The sequence below is a fragment of the Canis aureus genome, chromosome 11 (assembly GCF_053574225.1).
Source record: "Canis aureus isolate CA01 chromosome 11, VMU_Caureus_v.1.0, whole genome shotgun sequence".
NCBI classification, from domain to species: Eukaryota; Metazoa; Chordata; class Mammalia; order Carnivora; family Canidae; genus Canis; species Canis aureus.
The window spans coordinates 31,595,439-31,611,158 of NC_135621.1; the positions used below are offsets into that span (position 1 = coordinate 31,595,439).

Genomic DNA, 15,720 nt, shown 5'->3' on the forward strand with positions numbered 1-15,720 from the left:
ATTTGCTCAGGACTGTAGAGAACAGAGGATTCTGATGGATTCCATACATGATCTGACTGTGAAAGTGATTTGGGGCAGAAGGGAGCCTAGGCCTGGATCTGCTGTTATCATGTGCTGCTTCTGGCTTTGCCATTTTCTAGCTGCGCAAACCCAGGAAGAGCACTTTTCCTCACCTGTCTCATTTATAAAGGGGGTAAGGTACCTTTACCTTTACCTCTTGAGGCTCATGGGCGGATTCAGTGAGAGAAAACATGGAAATCACTTTTGTCACTTAGCACTCTTGGTCTCTTTCTTGTAGGCTCTCCGAAGAGGTCATATTCCACTATTTATGACTAGTAACACCTTGGGTTTATGTTGAAATTTTAACCTTAAGAGGTCAGATCTCCATATATTAAATGGTCACTGTGTTACTAGACATTTGTTTCAGGCTGGCTGGCAGTGGGCTTGGAGGTGGGAGTGACCTTAACGCTAATTTACTGGTGGGACTTCAGACACCTATAAAGGTGAAGTGACTTATCCAACATCACTCATTAGAGTCAGGACAGGACTAAAACAGCATGAAATGTATCATGTCTAAGCACGTGGTTCATATGTGATCCTTAATACACAACTGATATTTTCTTGTGTTAGGCCAACACTGTAGAGTATATACAACTTCATCTATCAGTGAATAGAGCCCCTCTTATCAGAGCCACTGGTTTTTAGTTTGCAAGAGAGTAAGAGACTCTACAATGTAAAAGTTAATAGAGACAGAGCAAGATGTACGTTAGGAAAATGGCTAAGGGGGTCCCTGGGTGGCTCAGTGGTTTGGCGCCTGCCTTTGGCCCAGGGTGTGATCCTGGAATCTGAGGATCCAGTCCCCACATCGGGCTCCCTGCATGGAGCCTGCTTCTCCCTCTGCCTGTGTGTCTCTGTCTCTCTCTCTGTGTGTGTCTCTCATGAATAAATACATAAAATCTTTTTTTTTTTTAAAAAGGAAAATGGCTAAGATCAGAAACTTGGCCTCATTCCAGACAGATTTTTCTTTTTAAGAAAATCGCAGTGGGATATCAGTAGAAAATGACAGGTTTTAGTATTTCACAGCAACTTGGTCAGCAACAGGGAAAAGATACCTGAGACTGGACTACAAATATTAAAAATGTGATTTTTAATAATATAAGTACAAAATTTTATTTCTTTATACAACTGTAATGGGATTTGGATCAAACCGCTAGAATTTATTTAAAAAACAAAATAAAACAATGATATAAAAACTCCAAGAAGGTCTGAATCCAAAGTTTTTCCTCTAATAGTACCAAATACCACAAGGTACAGATTATTATACAAATGTGTACAAATTTAAATACAAATACAGTAGGGTTGGGTTTGAAAGGAAAACAAACAAACAGAAAGCAGGTCCTCATCAGGATTTCATTAATGTGCACAAATGACAAGGGTAGGACTGACTTCTTCCATGCTAATCCATGTCTTCCAGGCCCCTCCCTGATAGACCCTGGGTCAAACAGGAAACTTCCATTGGTACAGATGAGGTGTGGCACAGGGTCTAACAAGCGAAATCAAATCCAGTTTTCTGCTCCTTCTTGATTTTGGTTCCCAAACATACCCGTTTCCTTCTGTTTCCCCAGTTAAGCTTCATGACTGCTCTGAGCTAAGGGCCAGTCAGCAGCCAGAGTACCTTCAGGAAACAAAGCCCCATGAGCACACTGGTGGGGAGAAGGGAAGGGGTTAAGTCAGGTGCAGGCTGGCTGCTCAGTACTCAAAGATCTACTTTGACATGGTAGTGCTCTGTCTAGGCCAGGGGAAGAAAGCAGTTACCCAGAGCTCGGTTTTGGCAGGGAATCTCACACCAAATTGAAAAACAACCCTGAAGTGCTCAACTGTCTTCTTTGGAACTGGGAAACACAAGTCTGGTTCTTTGGAAAAGTGGGGAGTTGGGAATGGTAACATTCCTTTTAATTTTGCTTTCTTGACATTATTGAATTAGAAAGAATTAGAATCCCGGCATAATGATTCCTTTTTGAGGCATGATACCTTAAAATGTAGATGATTTGGAGTTTTCAGAGGAGACCAGAGGAAAGGAGGAGGCAAGAAATGACAAATCTGTATCTTCCACATGCTGTTGCTGGTGGAGGCTTTTGTTATTAAATTATATATACAGAAATTTACAGGATAAATTAAAATCAAAGAGATTTTAAAGAGTTAAATACACATAATTAAAACACACATTCACACGCACACATAAATAAACCTACATGAGAATCGAGTACTTTTTTTGCAATTCACTTATGTGTGGAATGCAGAACACTGGGTATCTATCTGCCCACCAGGCGAGCCAACAGGATGAACCCAAGAATCATGCTGGGCAAAGTTCATCTTTCCCAACCATCAAGCAACTAAGCAGCAAAAACCTGTGAGGACTCCGTGCCTAAGCTAATGCTGCCGATGGAAGATACCAGCAGTTAGCTCTACAGATGAAATATTCTGGGTCAGCTCACAATATATGCAGTTCAATTTGTGCAGTAACAGCTTTACACTCTCCAAGGTGTTTTATGCTGCTGGGGCTCACATAACTCCTTGGCCCCTACTGAGGCTGCTAATGGTACCAATGATTACAAGAAATTTTGAGACATGGACACCGGTATAGCAGGAATTGGAATGAACCCCCTACGAAGTTCACCTAAGCCACTGCAGTAACTGTAAGATGGGAATGATTTCATCACTTCCTACCTAGGTCACTTCAAGTTGAAAGGCTTTGTACGTTCACTCAACTGGCATCTTCCCATAATCTTTCCTATTACATTTCCGACTGTAAGACAGGTAAGGCAAATGGTCAGTGATGGGTCTGGAGGTACAACTGAGTTTGGAAAAAAATCACATTTTAGCTGTCCATAAAGAGATGCCCTTGGCACCCAGAACAAGCCCCCAGCCCCTAAGTTACATTGATTTTTAAGGCAGATTTATCCACCACAGGAGAAAAAGGAATCCCAAGCCCATATTCATGCCAAGGTTTCTTCTTGGCTAAACCTTTGCCATTTCATAAAATTATTAAAAGCAAAGTAATTACAGTCCTATGTATATATTGTACACTTTATATATATATATATATATATATATATTTATATGTATATATATAAAAATTTAAAACCTACACCCAGAGGCCAGTGAAGGGATCTGGAACAGTCATATATACACAAACCAGCAATGGAGGAGGATAAGGTCTCTGTCCCGGGACTCTTTGTGGTCACAGTCCAGGCATGATGTAAGCAATGTTGTCTAGTGTGTTTGACTGCAAAACAAGGGAAAAGGTTTAGCTGAAGAGTACTTTACCCTTAGTTCCCTGAGGCCTAGTTCTCTGTTCAGAGGAGAGAGTTGAGAGTTGGAGAGAGCAGTGTGAGCTAAAAGCTGGCACACTGCTGTCTACTATGCTAGGAGCTTCTCTGCTGGCTCTTCCCATGAACCCTTGTGGAGATGCAGAAGACTTGTGTACTTTCTTTGGGTAGAGAAGATAGGCACCAGAGGAGCTGCAGCTCCCTAAGGGCTGGACTGTTTTGGGAAATGGCCTGTTTTCTAGTTGCACTGAGGGCACTGTACAGTACCACATTCGTGGGCCAATATACAGAGGGGGCGCCATCTGCCGGGAAGCCTTACAAGCCTGTGCCTGATAGAGCTCGTTAAGGTAGGGCCTCGACGGCTCCCAAGGGGTCTGGCTGAAAAAAATCCAAGGAAAACAAGGAAAACTCACCAAGACCTGTTTGGGACAGCCGTTCAGTTCAGGTAGTTGTGTGGTCAGACACGCCAAGGGTCCAAGCGCACAGATAATGGAATCCAGAAGCACTGACAAACTGCCAGACACAGCCACCATGCCCTGAAAGGAGAGCAGGAAGAGACAGCAGGTTGTAACTCGAGTCCCACTCCTGATCGAGTTGGTTTCTTCACATTGTTTTTTAAGTCTTGCCAGTTCTCTGCAATTTGCAGCAGAAATGGAAGTTATCTGCTTTGATAACTCTGTGAATCCTTTAAAAAGAAAACTTTTACAATACCTTCCCAGGTTCCTTTTCTATGTTCCTAACTCATCCTACCCTCTGTGCAACGAAGGGTTATGACTTAAATCAATCTACTCTGGAAAGCTCCTGGGAAGATTTGTGGAGGTCATGTGTGCAACTCCACGAATATAGCTCAAATGTGCTAACTATGAGAGTTCTACAGCCCTACATGCTAACATTTAACGTAAACATATGTGTACTTCTCCACGTATGTGGTTTCTGATAGCTGATGATACAACTTTTCTGGGTTGAGTTGTTCACTCTCAGAAAGAAGTGAATCAGGTTCACTTCAAATTTTAACATCTTGCACAACTCACAATGTTTCTCCCCCTGTGATTCAAACAGGTAAGAAATAAGACTACTTGCTGCCAGTGTGCCTATCCTGCTCTGGTATCATCTGCTTTCACCAGAAGCCCTGTGGGACTATGCCATCTAGGGAGGCAGCACAGCAGCGTCTGAGAGAGAAGAGCCCTGGGCTCAGGACTGTGGAGGGCCCTCACTCACTGCTTCAGTCCTGGGCCAAGATGCTTCTTATGCTGTGTCGGTTAATGAGCCTACGCACAGGGGATTAAGGGAAATAAAAGGTATAAGGTACTTGGGATTGTCCCGGTTATGTGGCAAGTGTTCAAAAAGTATTAGTAGTTCTTATCATTATTACCAACATCTTCGTCTCCCAAACTGCACTTCTGGCTGCCTGCTAGGTCTCTCACTGTGCTTCTAGATATAACCTGGTATAAAGAGAAATCAATCACCTCTTCTACTCTTAGCATTTCTTCTCTGCTAAACTCACCACTATTCACACGACTGTCCAGTCTCAATGCCTTGCCAAAGCTGACTCTTCCTTCCCCCTCTCCTCCTCTCAAGGAAGGCTATGCAGCAAGGGGTTAAGAGAATGGACCTCAAGGTTGCACCACAAAATTCAAGCCTGTTTTAGCACTTGGGGCTGAATTCCAGAGCAAGTTACTTAGCCTCTCTGAGTCTTTCTATTTCTTCTGTAAAAGAGGGGGAACACAAATTCTGGCCCACAAAGCAGCAGTGTGAATTTCATGAAAGAATCCACATGAAGCACTCTGAACCAAAGACGGCTGAGAAAGCAGTCCAGACGTGACAAAGATTTGAATTAATTCAACAACTATTTAGTGAGGACTTACTATATGCAGAACACCAGTAGTTATGGAGAGGGTATAAAAAGGAATAGGATATGATTTCTGCCCTCAAGTTGCTTATAATTCATTAGGAGAATCAGACATAAAATATCAGCTATAGTTAACTGTAGGGTAACAGTAATGGAATAACATTATTAATTGCTAACTGGTCTGGACTGCCTTACTGTTGTTAGGGAACTTTCCCCCAGTTTGGGTCTCTCTTCATTCCCAATCTAAAATAGAAGATATTTTCAGAGAAAGCCAAATGAGAGCTCTGATCAAATCCCTCCCTACTCAAAAAAAATTCCTGCAGTTCCTCAATAGTAGAGTATAAACATTTGAGAGCATCTAAGACCTTCTATAATTTGGGCTACGGCCTTAATTTCCAGCCTTCCTTTTTGCCTTACATGTTAGATATTCTAAATTGTCATCATTTTATTTATTATTTATTTATTTTTAAGGATTTTATTTATTTATTCATAGAGGCACACAGAGAGAGGGAGGCAGGGGCACAGGCAGAGGGAGAAGCAGGCTCCATGCAGGGAGCCCGACGTGGGACTCGATCCAGGGTCCCCAGGATCACATCCCAGGCTGCAGGCGGCACTGAACCGCTGTGCCACCGGGGCTGCCCAATTGTGATCATTTTAGCAGTAAAACCTTTTTTCAAATAAAACCAGATGTTAGGAAGAAACAAAGCAAATGAACAATGGGGGAAAAAAAAGAGAGAGAGATGGGATGCCTGGGTGGATCAGTTGTCTGAGCGTATAACCCTTGGTTTTGGCTCAGGTTGAGATCTCAGGGTCCTGAGATGGAGCCCATGTTAGGCTTCATGCTCAGCATGGAGTCCGCTTAAGATTCTCTCTTCCTCTCCCTGTGCCCCTCACACTCATGCTCTCTCCCTCAAATAAGTAAATAAAATCTTAAAAAGAGAGAGAGAGAGAGAGAGAGAGAGGCAAACCAAGAAACAGATTCTTTTTTTTTTTTTTTTTTTTTCAAGAAACAGATTCTTAACTATAGAGAACAAACTGATGGCTACCAGAAGGGAGGTGAGCAGGGGAATGGGTGAAACAGGTGATGGGATTTCAGGAGCATACTTGTCAGGATGAGCACCAGGTGATGTATGAAGTATTGAATCACTATACTGTATATCTGAAACTAATATTACACTCTATGTTAACTAATTGGAATTTAAATAAAAACTTAAACATAAGAAACCTGATGTGGAATTCCAATATGTAAAACAGCTAGAAGGTTTGGTTAAAGTGGGAGTGGGGGGCCTATAGCCCCACTGGGGCTCCTCTCATCCATTTCTGCAGAAGATCCTGAGGTCGAGAAACACAGATGTGTATGGTTTTCTGGTTTTGAACCAGAAGACCTCTCCTGACTCCCCCTAACTCTCTTCGTTCTCTAGCTACTCTCTCTGCATCAGCTAGCACAGAGCAGCAGAGGGAGCCAGGGTTAGGAGCAACACAGGTTGGGCTCTGTCACAGTGTATCAACTTGTAATAGTCACTTAATTTTATTAGGCTCCTGCTATCCAATCTATAAATGAGTGACATCCATGTTCCTTAGAGTATAGTATGTAATTTCTAGTGGCATATAGGTGAACATTAATTATCTTGATATATACCTACCGTGATATACAGTATTAAAAAAATTAGAATATCAGTTTTGTGATGTCAAGGATATCACTGTGAAAGCAGATAGATTTATTTAAATAAAAATATAAGATAAATAACAGTGTGAGTAATACAGGGAAATCGCAAAATTGTGAGGATATATGCAAGTGACTGAAGCCTGCAAAAAGGTGGACTGGAGCGGGTGGGGAATTACTGCTAATGGGTGTGGAGTTTCCTTTGGGAATAAAGAAAATGTTCTGTAATTAGTTAGTGATGGGGCCACGATTCTGTGAATATACTGAAAACCACTAAATTCTACAGTTCCAAAAAGGTGAACTTTATGGTGTGTGATCTATATCTCAACAAGACTGTTACATAAAATAGAGTGGGCTGGGGAACCTGTGCAAGTTTTTCCCTTTTCTGGTCATGTGTATGTGTTACTCTCTCAAAGCAGCTGCTCTCAGAAGCTGGCTTATTTTATTTATTTTTTAAAAAGATTTTTATATGTTTTAATTTATTTATTCACGAGAGACACACAGAGAGAGAGAGAGGCAGAAACACAGGCAGAGAGAGAAGCAGGCTCCATGCAGAAGCCGGATGTGGGACTCGATCCCGGGACTTCAGGATCACACCCTGGGCTGAAGGCAGGCACCAAACTGCTGGAGCCACCCAGGGATCCCCTCTGGCTTGTTTCAACTGCCGATTATGTATATGTTCTACCTTCCTAGTGAGACTGTAAGTTTTCTAATGATACCATCAGGAAGCAAGTCAGATTTTCTACTCCCCCACATTTTTGGAATAATGTCTACATACTTAATAAGTATTTGCCAAACTAAATGGAAATATCGGGGGAAGTGTGGAGTATGGAAGGTGCATAAAACAAATCATTTTTACTTCTAACTTTTTAGGAAACTAAGAATGACTAAGTATGAAAAATAAATAAGGATCCCAGAATATTTTACTCTGGAAATATCTAGATCTATTCAAATATCTGAGTCTATATGAAAATACTTAGTTGTTTTGAAATTTGCTAAGTTATTGAAATTAGCCAAAAAACTTAGATAATTTTCATTTTTTGTCGCCTCTGGCATTTTATTTGTTGCATAATAATTCGACTTCCACAGAGAAGCAAGTGAATGGTTTTATACTCCTATACTGACTTCTCAGCTTAGAAATAAATGGCTTTAGTAGCTGAGACTGATTTCTTTGCTGGAATGTCCTATTAGGACCCAGTGGAAACCTGAGATACACTACTGAGTTAGCCAAGGGGGCGATATCATTAGAAACTGAATATGGTAATAGAAATGGAACATGACAGTTTTGCAGGTTAAGTGATTTTGAAATTGAAGCTTAAAAGGACAAAGATCTCCCTAGGGCACACAGCACTGTATAATTCAACGCTGAGTAATGAAGAGCTTGAGAACCTCAATTTCCCCACTTGCTACTTCTTTTCTTTTCGTTTCTTTCTCTTTCTCTTTCTTTCTCTTTCTCTCTCTCTTCTTTCTTTTCTTTTCTTTCTTGGATTTATTTATTTATTTATTTTAGAGAACATAAGAGAGAGCACATGGGCGGGGGTGGGGGACAGAGGCAGAGGCACTGAGCAGACTCTGTACTCAGCCCTGTGACACAGGGCTCAGTCTCACGACCAAGATCTTGGCCTGAGCCAAAAACCCAGTCAGACCCTTAACGGACTGTGCCACCCAGGGTGCCCCTTGCTACCCATTTTCAGAGAAGTAGAGGTACTCTTAATCCCCCATACAGCTTACTCTGTTTATTCGAGACTTTATTGGAAATGTGCAAAAATTCAAACTTAGTGATTAAAACTTCCATGGGATTTGTATTCATTTTTTCCCCACTGCATTTTTAAAAAAATCAAAATGAGTTACAGGATTATATGTCAATTGTATCTCAATAAAAATGGGGAAAAAAGTTATAGGAGATCCTTTTTTAAAAAAAATTTTTTTTATTTATTCATGAGAGACAGAGAGAGAGGCAGAGACATAGGCAGAGGGAGAAGGAAGCTCTCTATGGGGAGCATACATGGGACTCGATCCCAGTACACCGGAATCATGACCTGAGCCAAAGGCAGATCTTCGGCCACTGAGCACGCAGGCATCCCAAGTTACAGGAAATTCTAACTCCTTTTTGTACCATTGTTCAATAGGATGGTGTAAGTGTAAACTTTGAAGGCCAGTAGGAAGATTCCAAATCTCTAGATGTTTTTACTAGCATGTATCTTCTTTGTCATTGTCTCCTGAGCACCTGGCATAATCTAGCACACAGTAGTAGTTGCTCAATGGATGTATGTGGAAGAAGTAAATGGATTCACATCCTATCAGAAATAGGCTATGCTGACAGTCACACTGACCTCAGTTTCCTGCAGGCGGTGTCCAATGAGGCTTAAGGACTCTCCCAGTAGCTGTAGATGAGCAGCAACATCAATGGGTTCTGTCTCAGGGGCTTTGGCTGGAGAGGCTGGCAACAGCATGGTGGTGGGTGGGGATTTCTTTTGGGGTGACAGTACTCCTGCAGAGGAAGCTGAGAACAGAGATGAAACAGAGAGATAAAGCTCACCTGTGGCCTGGCACACCATACAAATGTTCTTACAGTTTTCCTCCTTTATGAGTTATACCTGGAATTAGCAAAGCTTTGGACTGTGGGCCAGATATGGCCCATCACTTGTTTTGTACAGCCTGTAAGCTAAACATGGCTTTAAATTTTTATATGGTTGTAGAAAAAATAAAGAAGAATATGTGACAGAGAATATGGACATAAAGACACAAGACCTAAAGTATTTACTCTCTGGCCTCTTAAAAAAAGTTTGCTAACTTCTGATTTACATTTTCTACAATTTTTTGCAACCTGTAATATTCAGTAATAACATCTGGGTATCAAGATCTGCTTCTGATATAGCTGCTCTCCCGATTTCTAGTAAGGCAGCAAGATTCACAACACTCTAGGGATGAGAGGGCTACAGTCACTACCTTTCACTTTTTTTTTTTTTTTTCTTTTAAAGAATTTATTTATTCATTCATGAGAGACACAGAGAGAGAGAGAGAGAGAGAGAGAGAGAGAGGCAGAGACACAGGCAGAGGGAGAAGCAGGCTCCACGCAAGGGAGCCCAACGTGGGCCTCAATCCCGGGTCTCCAGGATCACACCCTGGGCTGAAGGCGGCGCTAAACCACTGAGCCACCTGGGCTGCCCTACCTTTCACTTTCACAGGAACTTCTGAGCAGGATGCTTTTCTTTTCACAGTTGTAGCTTCTGCTTTGTTCTGTTTGTGTTGAAGATACTGAGCTTTTTGCTTCCAAATCTGTAGTCAGATCAGGGCCAAATAAATTATGATAAATGAAACAAGACAAGACGTAAAAGGAAAAGCAGTCATGGAAAGTGAAGGAAAGAAAGGGAAGCCTGGAGGTGGGTAGGCAGGGGTTGAAAAGCAATTTTGAAGCTGAAGGGTTACCAGATAGCCCTCAGATGCTAACTACAGTGTAACTTAATGGAGAACTATAAATGTGCCTCTATGCTAATGGGTAGGTCTCGGCATCGATTTTGCAATCACTCGTGGATCAAAATGTAAAATCACAGGGTAAACATGTGGGTCAGTATGATGCCCATGGGGTTCAAATAGTTATCTTAACCTGCTGGTTGGTAACGCCAATCACAGGATGACAATGACATGGAAAATGGGAATGGAAAATAACCTACGTGGGTGACAAATATTTTTGTTTTACCCAGATGAATTCCCAGACCACCTTTACAACAGCTGGTTGGGGAGTGACTGGAAATGATTCTGATAGGACTATTACCTTGTCTTCCTGTCTTCTTGAAAATGGGGTACATTATTTGGTAATGGCCAATGAGGATGATGACCTGCAACTGGCTCACCTAGGAAGCACAGCCCCTATTTTTATTATTGGCAGTAACCAGGAGGCAGATGACCTTCCTCCATTCTCAGACATAGCCTCACCAGTGGCTGTTTGCAGGAAAGGGCTGATTTTAGATTCTCTTTTGACCCTTAATCGCTGCCCAAGTTAGGTCATCTTTTGGCTCAAATGTAAGGTTGTTGGAAAACAACTAGGTGAGGCTAGAAAAGATGGCTTCCCTGAGGCTGAATCTTCACTAGAGCACACTGGCACAGCCAGTGTTAACACCCTCTGACAAACCATTTTCTATTGATTTGTGATTTTTTTAAAATGTTTTCACTGTTGGCTGGATGGGCTATAGGAGAATTACACATTTTGGAAGGCATAAAGCAATGAAAACTGTGTGTAAAAAAGTGTACTTACCAGTTTGTCCTTTTCTGGCAACTGCTTCCACACCTCAGCCAGTTTTTTACTAAGTTCCCCAAAATCTGACATAGAGAGTAAAAAGAATGTAACACAGTAAAGGTCTGACTATAAACCAAACAGAAGATTGGTAAGAGCAAAAACTAGAAAAAGGATTTTCTAGCTCGGATTTAAATAGCACAAGGTTCTTTCAGAAAACCAAACTAAAAGCCCATCACTTCTCTTGATTCTTTTCTCTAGGGAGGGAGAGGGCTATTTTGGTGGTTATGAGATAGGCTCAAATTCTCCCATATCTATTCTCCAGGGATTTATCCCTTGAGCATCTTTCTGGTGTCTTTTAATTTGATCTCATTTTATTTTTTATTTTTTAAAGATTTTATTTATTTATTCATGAGAGATGCAGGGAGAGAGAGAGGCAGAGATACAGGCAGAGGGAGAAGCAGGCTCTATGCAGGGAGCCCGACGTGGGACTCGATCCCGGGTCCCCAGGATCACGAAAGCAGGTGCCAAACCACTGAGCCACCCAGGCTACCCTAATGCGATCTCATTTTAAGAGCTTATCAACTTAGGTTAAAGAAAACATGTTCTATATAATTTGATAAAAATGGTTCAATTTTTACCAAGTTTTGAGAGCGGAGACCCAAAGGATTTCCCTCGAGCAGCCCAGAAGCAGTTCTCTAGATGTGCAAAGTTGCCCTTCCATTTGTGCGGCAAGGTCATGCTTTATAAAGCACTCAGATCTTTCATGGTACTTTCCCTGTGCCTCACAACAACCTTGACAAGCAGGTTGTGAAGCTATTGTACACATTAGGCAAATGAGAACTGTAGAGGTGAAGCCACTTGTCAAGGTCTGTGGCGGAGTCTTTTTCTCACCTCACTAACTTCTGACACAGAGACAAATATGAGCAATGTAAGGCCTCTCGCTGTAACTCACACCCAAGAGCCAGATAAAGGGAAAGGTCAGCTGTAGGATCTTGGAGATAAACAACTACGGATTTATGTACTGTGCTTCAGAACATTTATTTTTACTCAGTTTCCCATTTTATCAGTTTAAGAGCTATCAACAGAAAACTTATCTCTTTTATGGATGCAGTGAACTTGGATGAAATCTAAAGCGACTTCAGAACCGAGGAGAAAAATGAGATTTGTGTTATTTTAATAAGATAGGAACAAGGTGCCTGCTGACTGGCACTGCTGGAGAGATATAAATGGAAAGTAAAAAAACTGAAGATTGGAAATGTTCTTACCTATACCTGGATGGTCAGCCACGATGGTTACCCGATACTCTTTACAGAAGACCTGGTAGGCTGACATGTTCTTCTTTTTTGGCTAGTATCACATAAAAATAGAACAGGATAAGACTTCATTAGAATACAAGTCAAGTAACCTTGAATCCATGGTTACAAAACAGAAAGAGACCTCTACTTTTTCATTAAGGGAAGAGTTCTAAACCCCTAATCAACTTCTCAAGCAGGATAACTTTTAATTATATTTCATTTGTAATTATATTTAGTATTTATTTAATAAAATCACATGCTAAATTATTTTTAGATTTCTCAGGTTGTTGCAGCTACTTGATAATTACTTGTAAGGCCACTCATTCTTCCTACACAAAATCCCATGTTACACATTTCTTTGAAAACTACGTGCTGAGAAAACCTTTACCTCTCCTGAGCTATTTTGCTCGCCTTTGAAAATAAGAACCATGTAATTTCCCTTTACCCTGGGACCAGAAAGCCAAGAGCCAAATCTTATGTTCATTTTGTTCCTCTGGTTTTGATTTCTTATCTTATAGTTTCCTGATCTTGCTTTTCCTGTTGCTTGTAGTTTATCATTATGTTATTACTCACATTCTTGTGGTCCAGGGCAAGAAGTAAATAAATAGCTGAAGACAATTCTTTGGTAGTCAGTGTAAGATGAACCCCTCTCACTTTAACAAACTGCTTTGTGCTACTTGAAGCATGTTCATTCTTCACTGTATTATGACACCTCCACAAGCAGGGAGAGAGGAGTTACAGGGTTTAGCAAGGTGGTACAGCAAAATGGAAAGATTGTGGGTTTTGAATGCCACCAGATCTAGGTTAGAATCCTGACCATACTACTTATTAGCAACACAAACTGTTTCATTTCCCTGAGCTTTAGTTTAAACGTGGGTAATACCATTTAACCTAGGGGTGGAAATTAATCAAACAGTATCTGGCACTTCCATAGGTACTTGATAACATTATTACAGCATTATTTTTCTGGTAGGCAGAATTCTAAGATGGCTCCCACGATTTCGGCCCCTGGTGTACACTGCCCTGTATAATGCCCTCCCCGTGAGTGTGGGCAGGACTGGTGAATGTGGTGGGAAATCACTCTCGTGATTGTTGTTATATGGCAAAGGGAACTTTGCAGACGTAGTTAAGGTCCCTAGTGAGTTAACCTTTTTTATATGTAAAAAATTATTTGAGAGAGAGAGTATGGACACGTGTGTACACGCATAGAGTGAGCAGGGCGGGGCTGGGGGGTACAGAGAGAGAATCTTAATCTTAAGCAGACTCTGAACTAAGTGCAGAGCCGGAAGCAGGGCTCAATCTCACAACTCTGAGATCATGACCTGAGCCAAAATCAAGCGTTGGATGATTAACTGACTGAGCCACCCAGGTGCCCCATGGCCCTAGTGAGTTGATTTTGAGTTAATCAAAAGGGAGAGCATCCTGAGTAAGTTTGACTTATCCTGAGTAAGTCAGATGAGCCCTTGAAAGAGATGAGACACAACAGCAGACACCCTCTTGCTAGCCTTGAACTTGAGGAAAACAGTTGCCATGAGTTCTATAACTGCAAGGAACTGAATGCTGCCGACAGCCTGAAGAGGACCTCTTGTGTCAGAGGAGAACCCTGCTCGGGGAACACCCTGATTCAGTCTTGTGAGAGACCAGCAGAGAACCCAGTTGAGCCCTGTCTGGACTTCTGATCTATAGATCTATGAGATAATAGATGTTGTTTTAAATTGCCAAATTTGTGGTAATTTGTTAGGCTACAATGGAAAACCAATTATTGGCTCTTTTCTATTCCCTCTGTATTTTTCAAAATAGAAATTACAGCAACCAAAAAGCCAATACAAGGTTTTTTTTTTTTTTTTTTTTAACATAAGGAATGTTGGTAAAGAATAATAGGGTAAAATCATTTGACCTCAACAGATAAAGGAAACAGTAGCAAGGTCTTTACTTTAACCATTTCATCTACATAGAGAAGGTCCTATTTATGGAGATTTGGTGAAGCCAGTCCTGTTTTAAGATGCTATGGAAGTGAGTTCTGGGTGCATCTTTAATATTAATTTAGAAGCAAGCTGCATATCCCCAAATGTTCTAAGGGTTCTAACTAAGGCTCAATTCTTTCAAATCCCCTTTTATGGGCCACAGATACAATGGGGTAGAGTTCATATAAGTTCTATATTTGGCCATTTGTGAGAGAGAGGGATGGACTGATTAGTCTAGATGATTCCATGAACTTATTTTCTTGGAGCTAGTGTGACAAAGAGCATAATCCTGCTTTCCTTAGAAAGTTCCTGTATATCTTAGTGTGTGCAACTCGCTAATCAAGTGTGATTCTGTTATTTGTAGCTAACATAATTTTAAAAATAATTATGGCTCCTGAACCAATGCCAATGACTTCACCTGGTGCTGAGAAGAAACCAGCTGCACTGGGCTGACACTCTGTCGGACCTGGAGTCTGTCAGCCTTCGTTGTGAAGCTGGCCTTCCTAAGGGATTTTCAGGGAAACTTGGACCCCTTACAATTTTTACCTTATGTGCTGACCTGAGATCCTAACCTTTGTGCTAAATGCAACCCTCTGCTCTGTGTACTGAAAGTCTGGAATTCAAACTGAAGTGTTAAACTTTCTCCAGGGCACAGAGATTTTTCTGAATGTAGCTTAGTAGTTAGAAATATACAAATAATGATGATCTCTATGCATACAAGACATTTCCACATGGTTCTAAATACAAGGCCTTACTGGCTTTCTTACTTACTTACAAGGCCTTACTCTAGACTTTCTAATGCAAGAAAACATTCAGCATTGCAAAAGCATCACAGTGTTTATATCTGGAGTAACAAGGACTCCCCTTAATACAATGTTAATATTTTAAAAACTTGGATACTTTATTATTAGTAGCAAGTGACTCCCAACAAATCCACTTGCTAAGTATGACTCATGATGTTGTAACTGTGCAGCCAGAACCTCCTTTTAAGTGTTTGATGACATATAGCACAATACTAAGACCTTTCAAAGAGTAACTTCTTAATGCTCTTTATAAAGCAGTCATATTTAAAGTTTTATAACTTTGATGATCTGAGGAAAATCTCTTCAAACCCACCCAAAACTCTAGTTTGAGAACATTTTTAAAGGATAAAACATCTGAGGGTTAAGGCAAAACATAACTTGTAAATCTTAAAAATAAAACTTGGAATAAAAAAACAAAACAAAACAAACTTGGCTTGGGGCACCTGGGTGGCTCAGTTGGTTAAGACTCTTGGTTTCAGCTTAGGTTATGATCTCAGGGTCATGAGATCAAGCCCTGTGTTGGGCTCCATGCTCAATGTAGACTCTACTCAAGATTCTCTCCCTCCCCCTCAGCCCCCCT

At 41.1% G+C, this 15,720-nt stretch overlaps 1 protein-coding gene across 5 annotated transcripts in view; it reads right to left on the bottom strand.

The window, feature by feature from the left end:
- Positions 1 to 1,124: 1,124 nt before the first annotated feature.
- Positions 1,125 to 15,720, bottom strand: part of HMGXB4 (HMG-box containing 4) — a 30,665-nt gene continuing 16,069 nt past the window's right edge. For all 5 annotated transcript variants that reach the window (XM_077914708.1, XM_077914709.1, XM_077914712.1 and 2 more), the window contains 6 exons: positions 12,344 to 12,425; positions 11,097 to 11,161; positions 10,015 to 10,120; positions 9,175 to 9,344; positions 3,743 to 3,865; positions 1,125 to 3,286 (listed from right to left, as the gene is read on the bottom strand). In XM_077914708.1, coding sequence (XP_077770834.1) covers positions 3,242 to 3,286; positions 3,743 to 3,865; positions 9,175 to 9,344; positions 10,015 to 10,120; positions 11,097 to 11,161; positions 12,344 to 12,425 — 591 coding nt within the window. In that variant the 3' untranslated portion in view covers positions 1,125 to 3,241. The remainder of the gene's footprint in view (positions 3,287 to 3,742; positions 3,866 to 9,174; positions 9,345 to 10,014; positions 10,121 to 11,096; positions 11,162 to 12,343; positions 12,426 to 15,720) is intronic.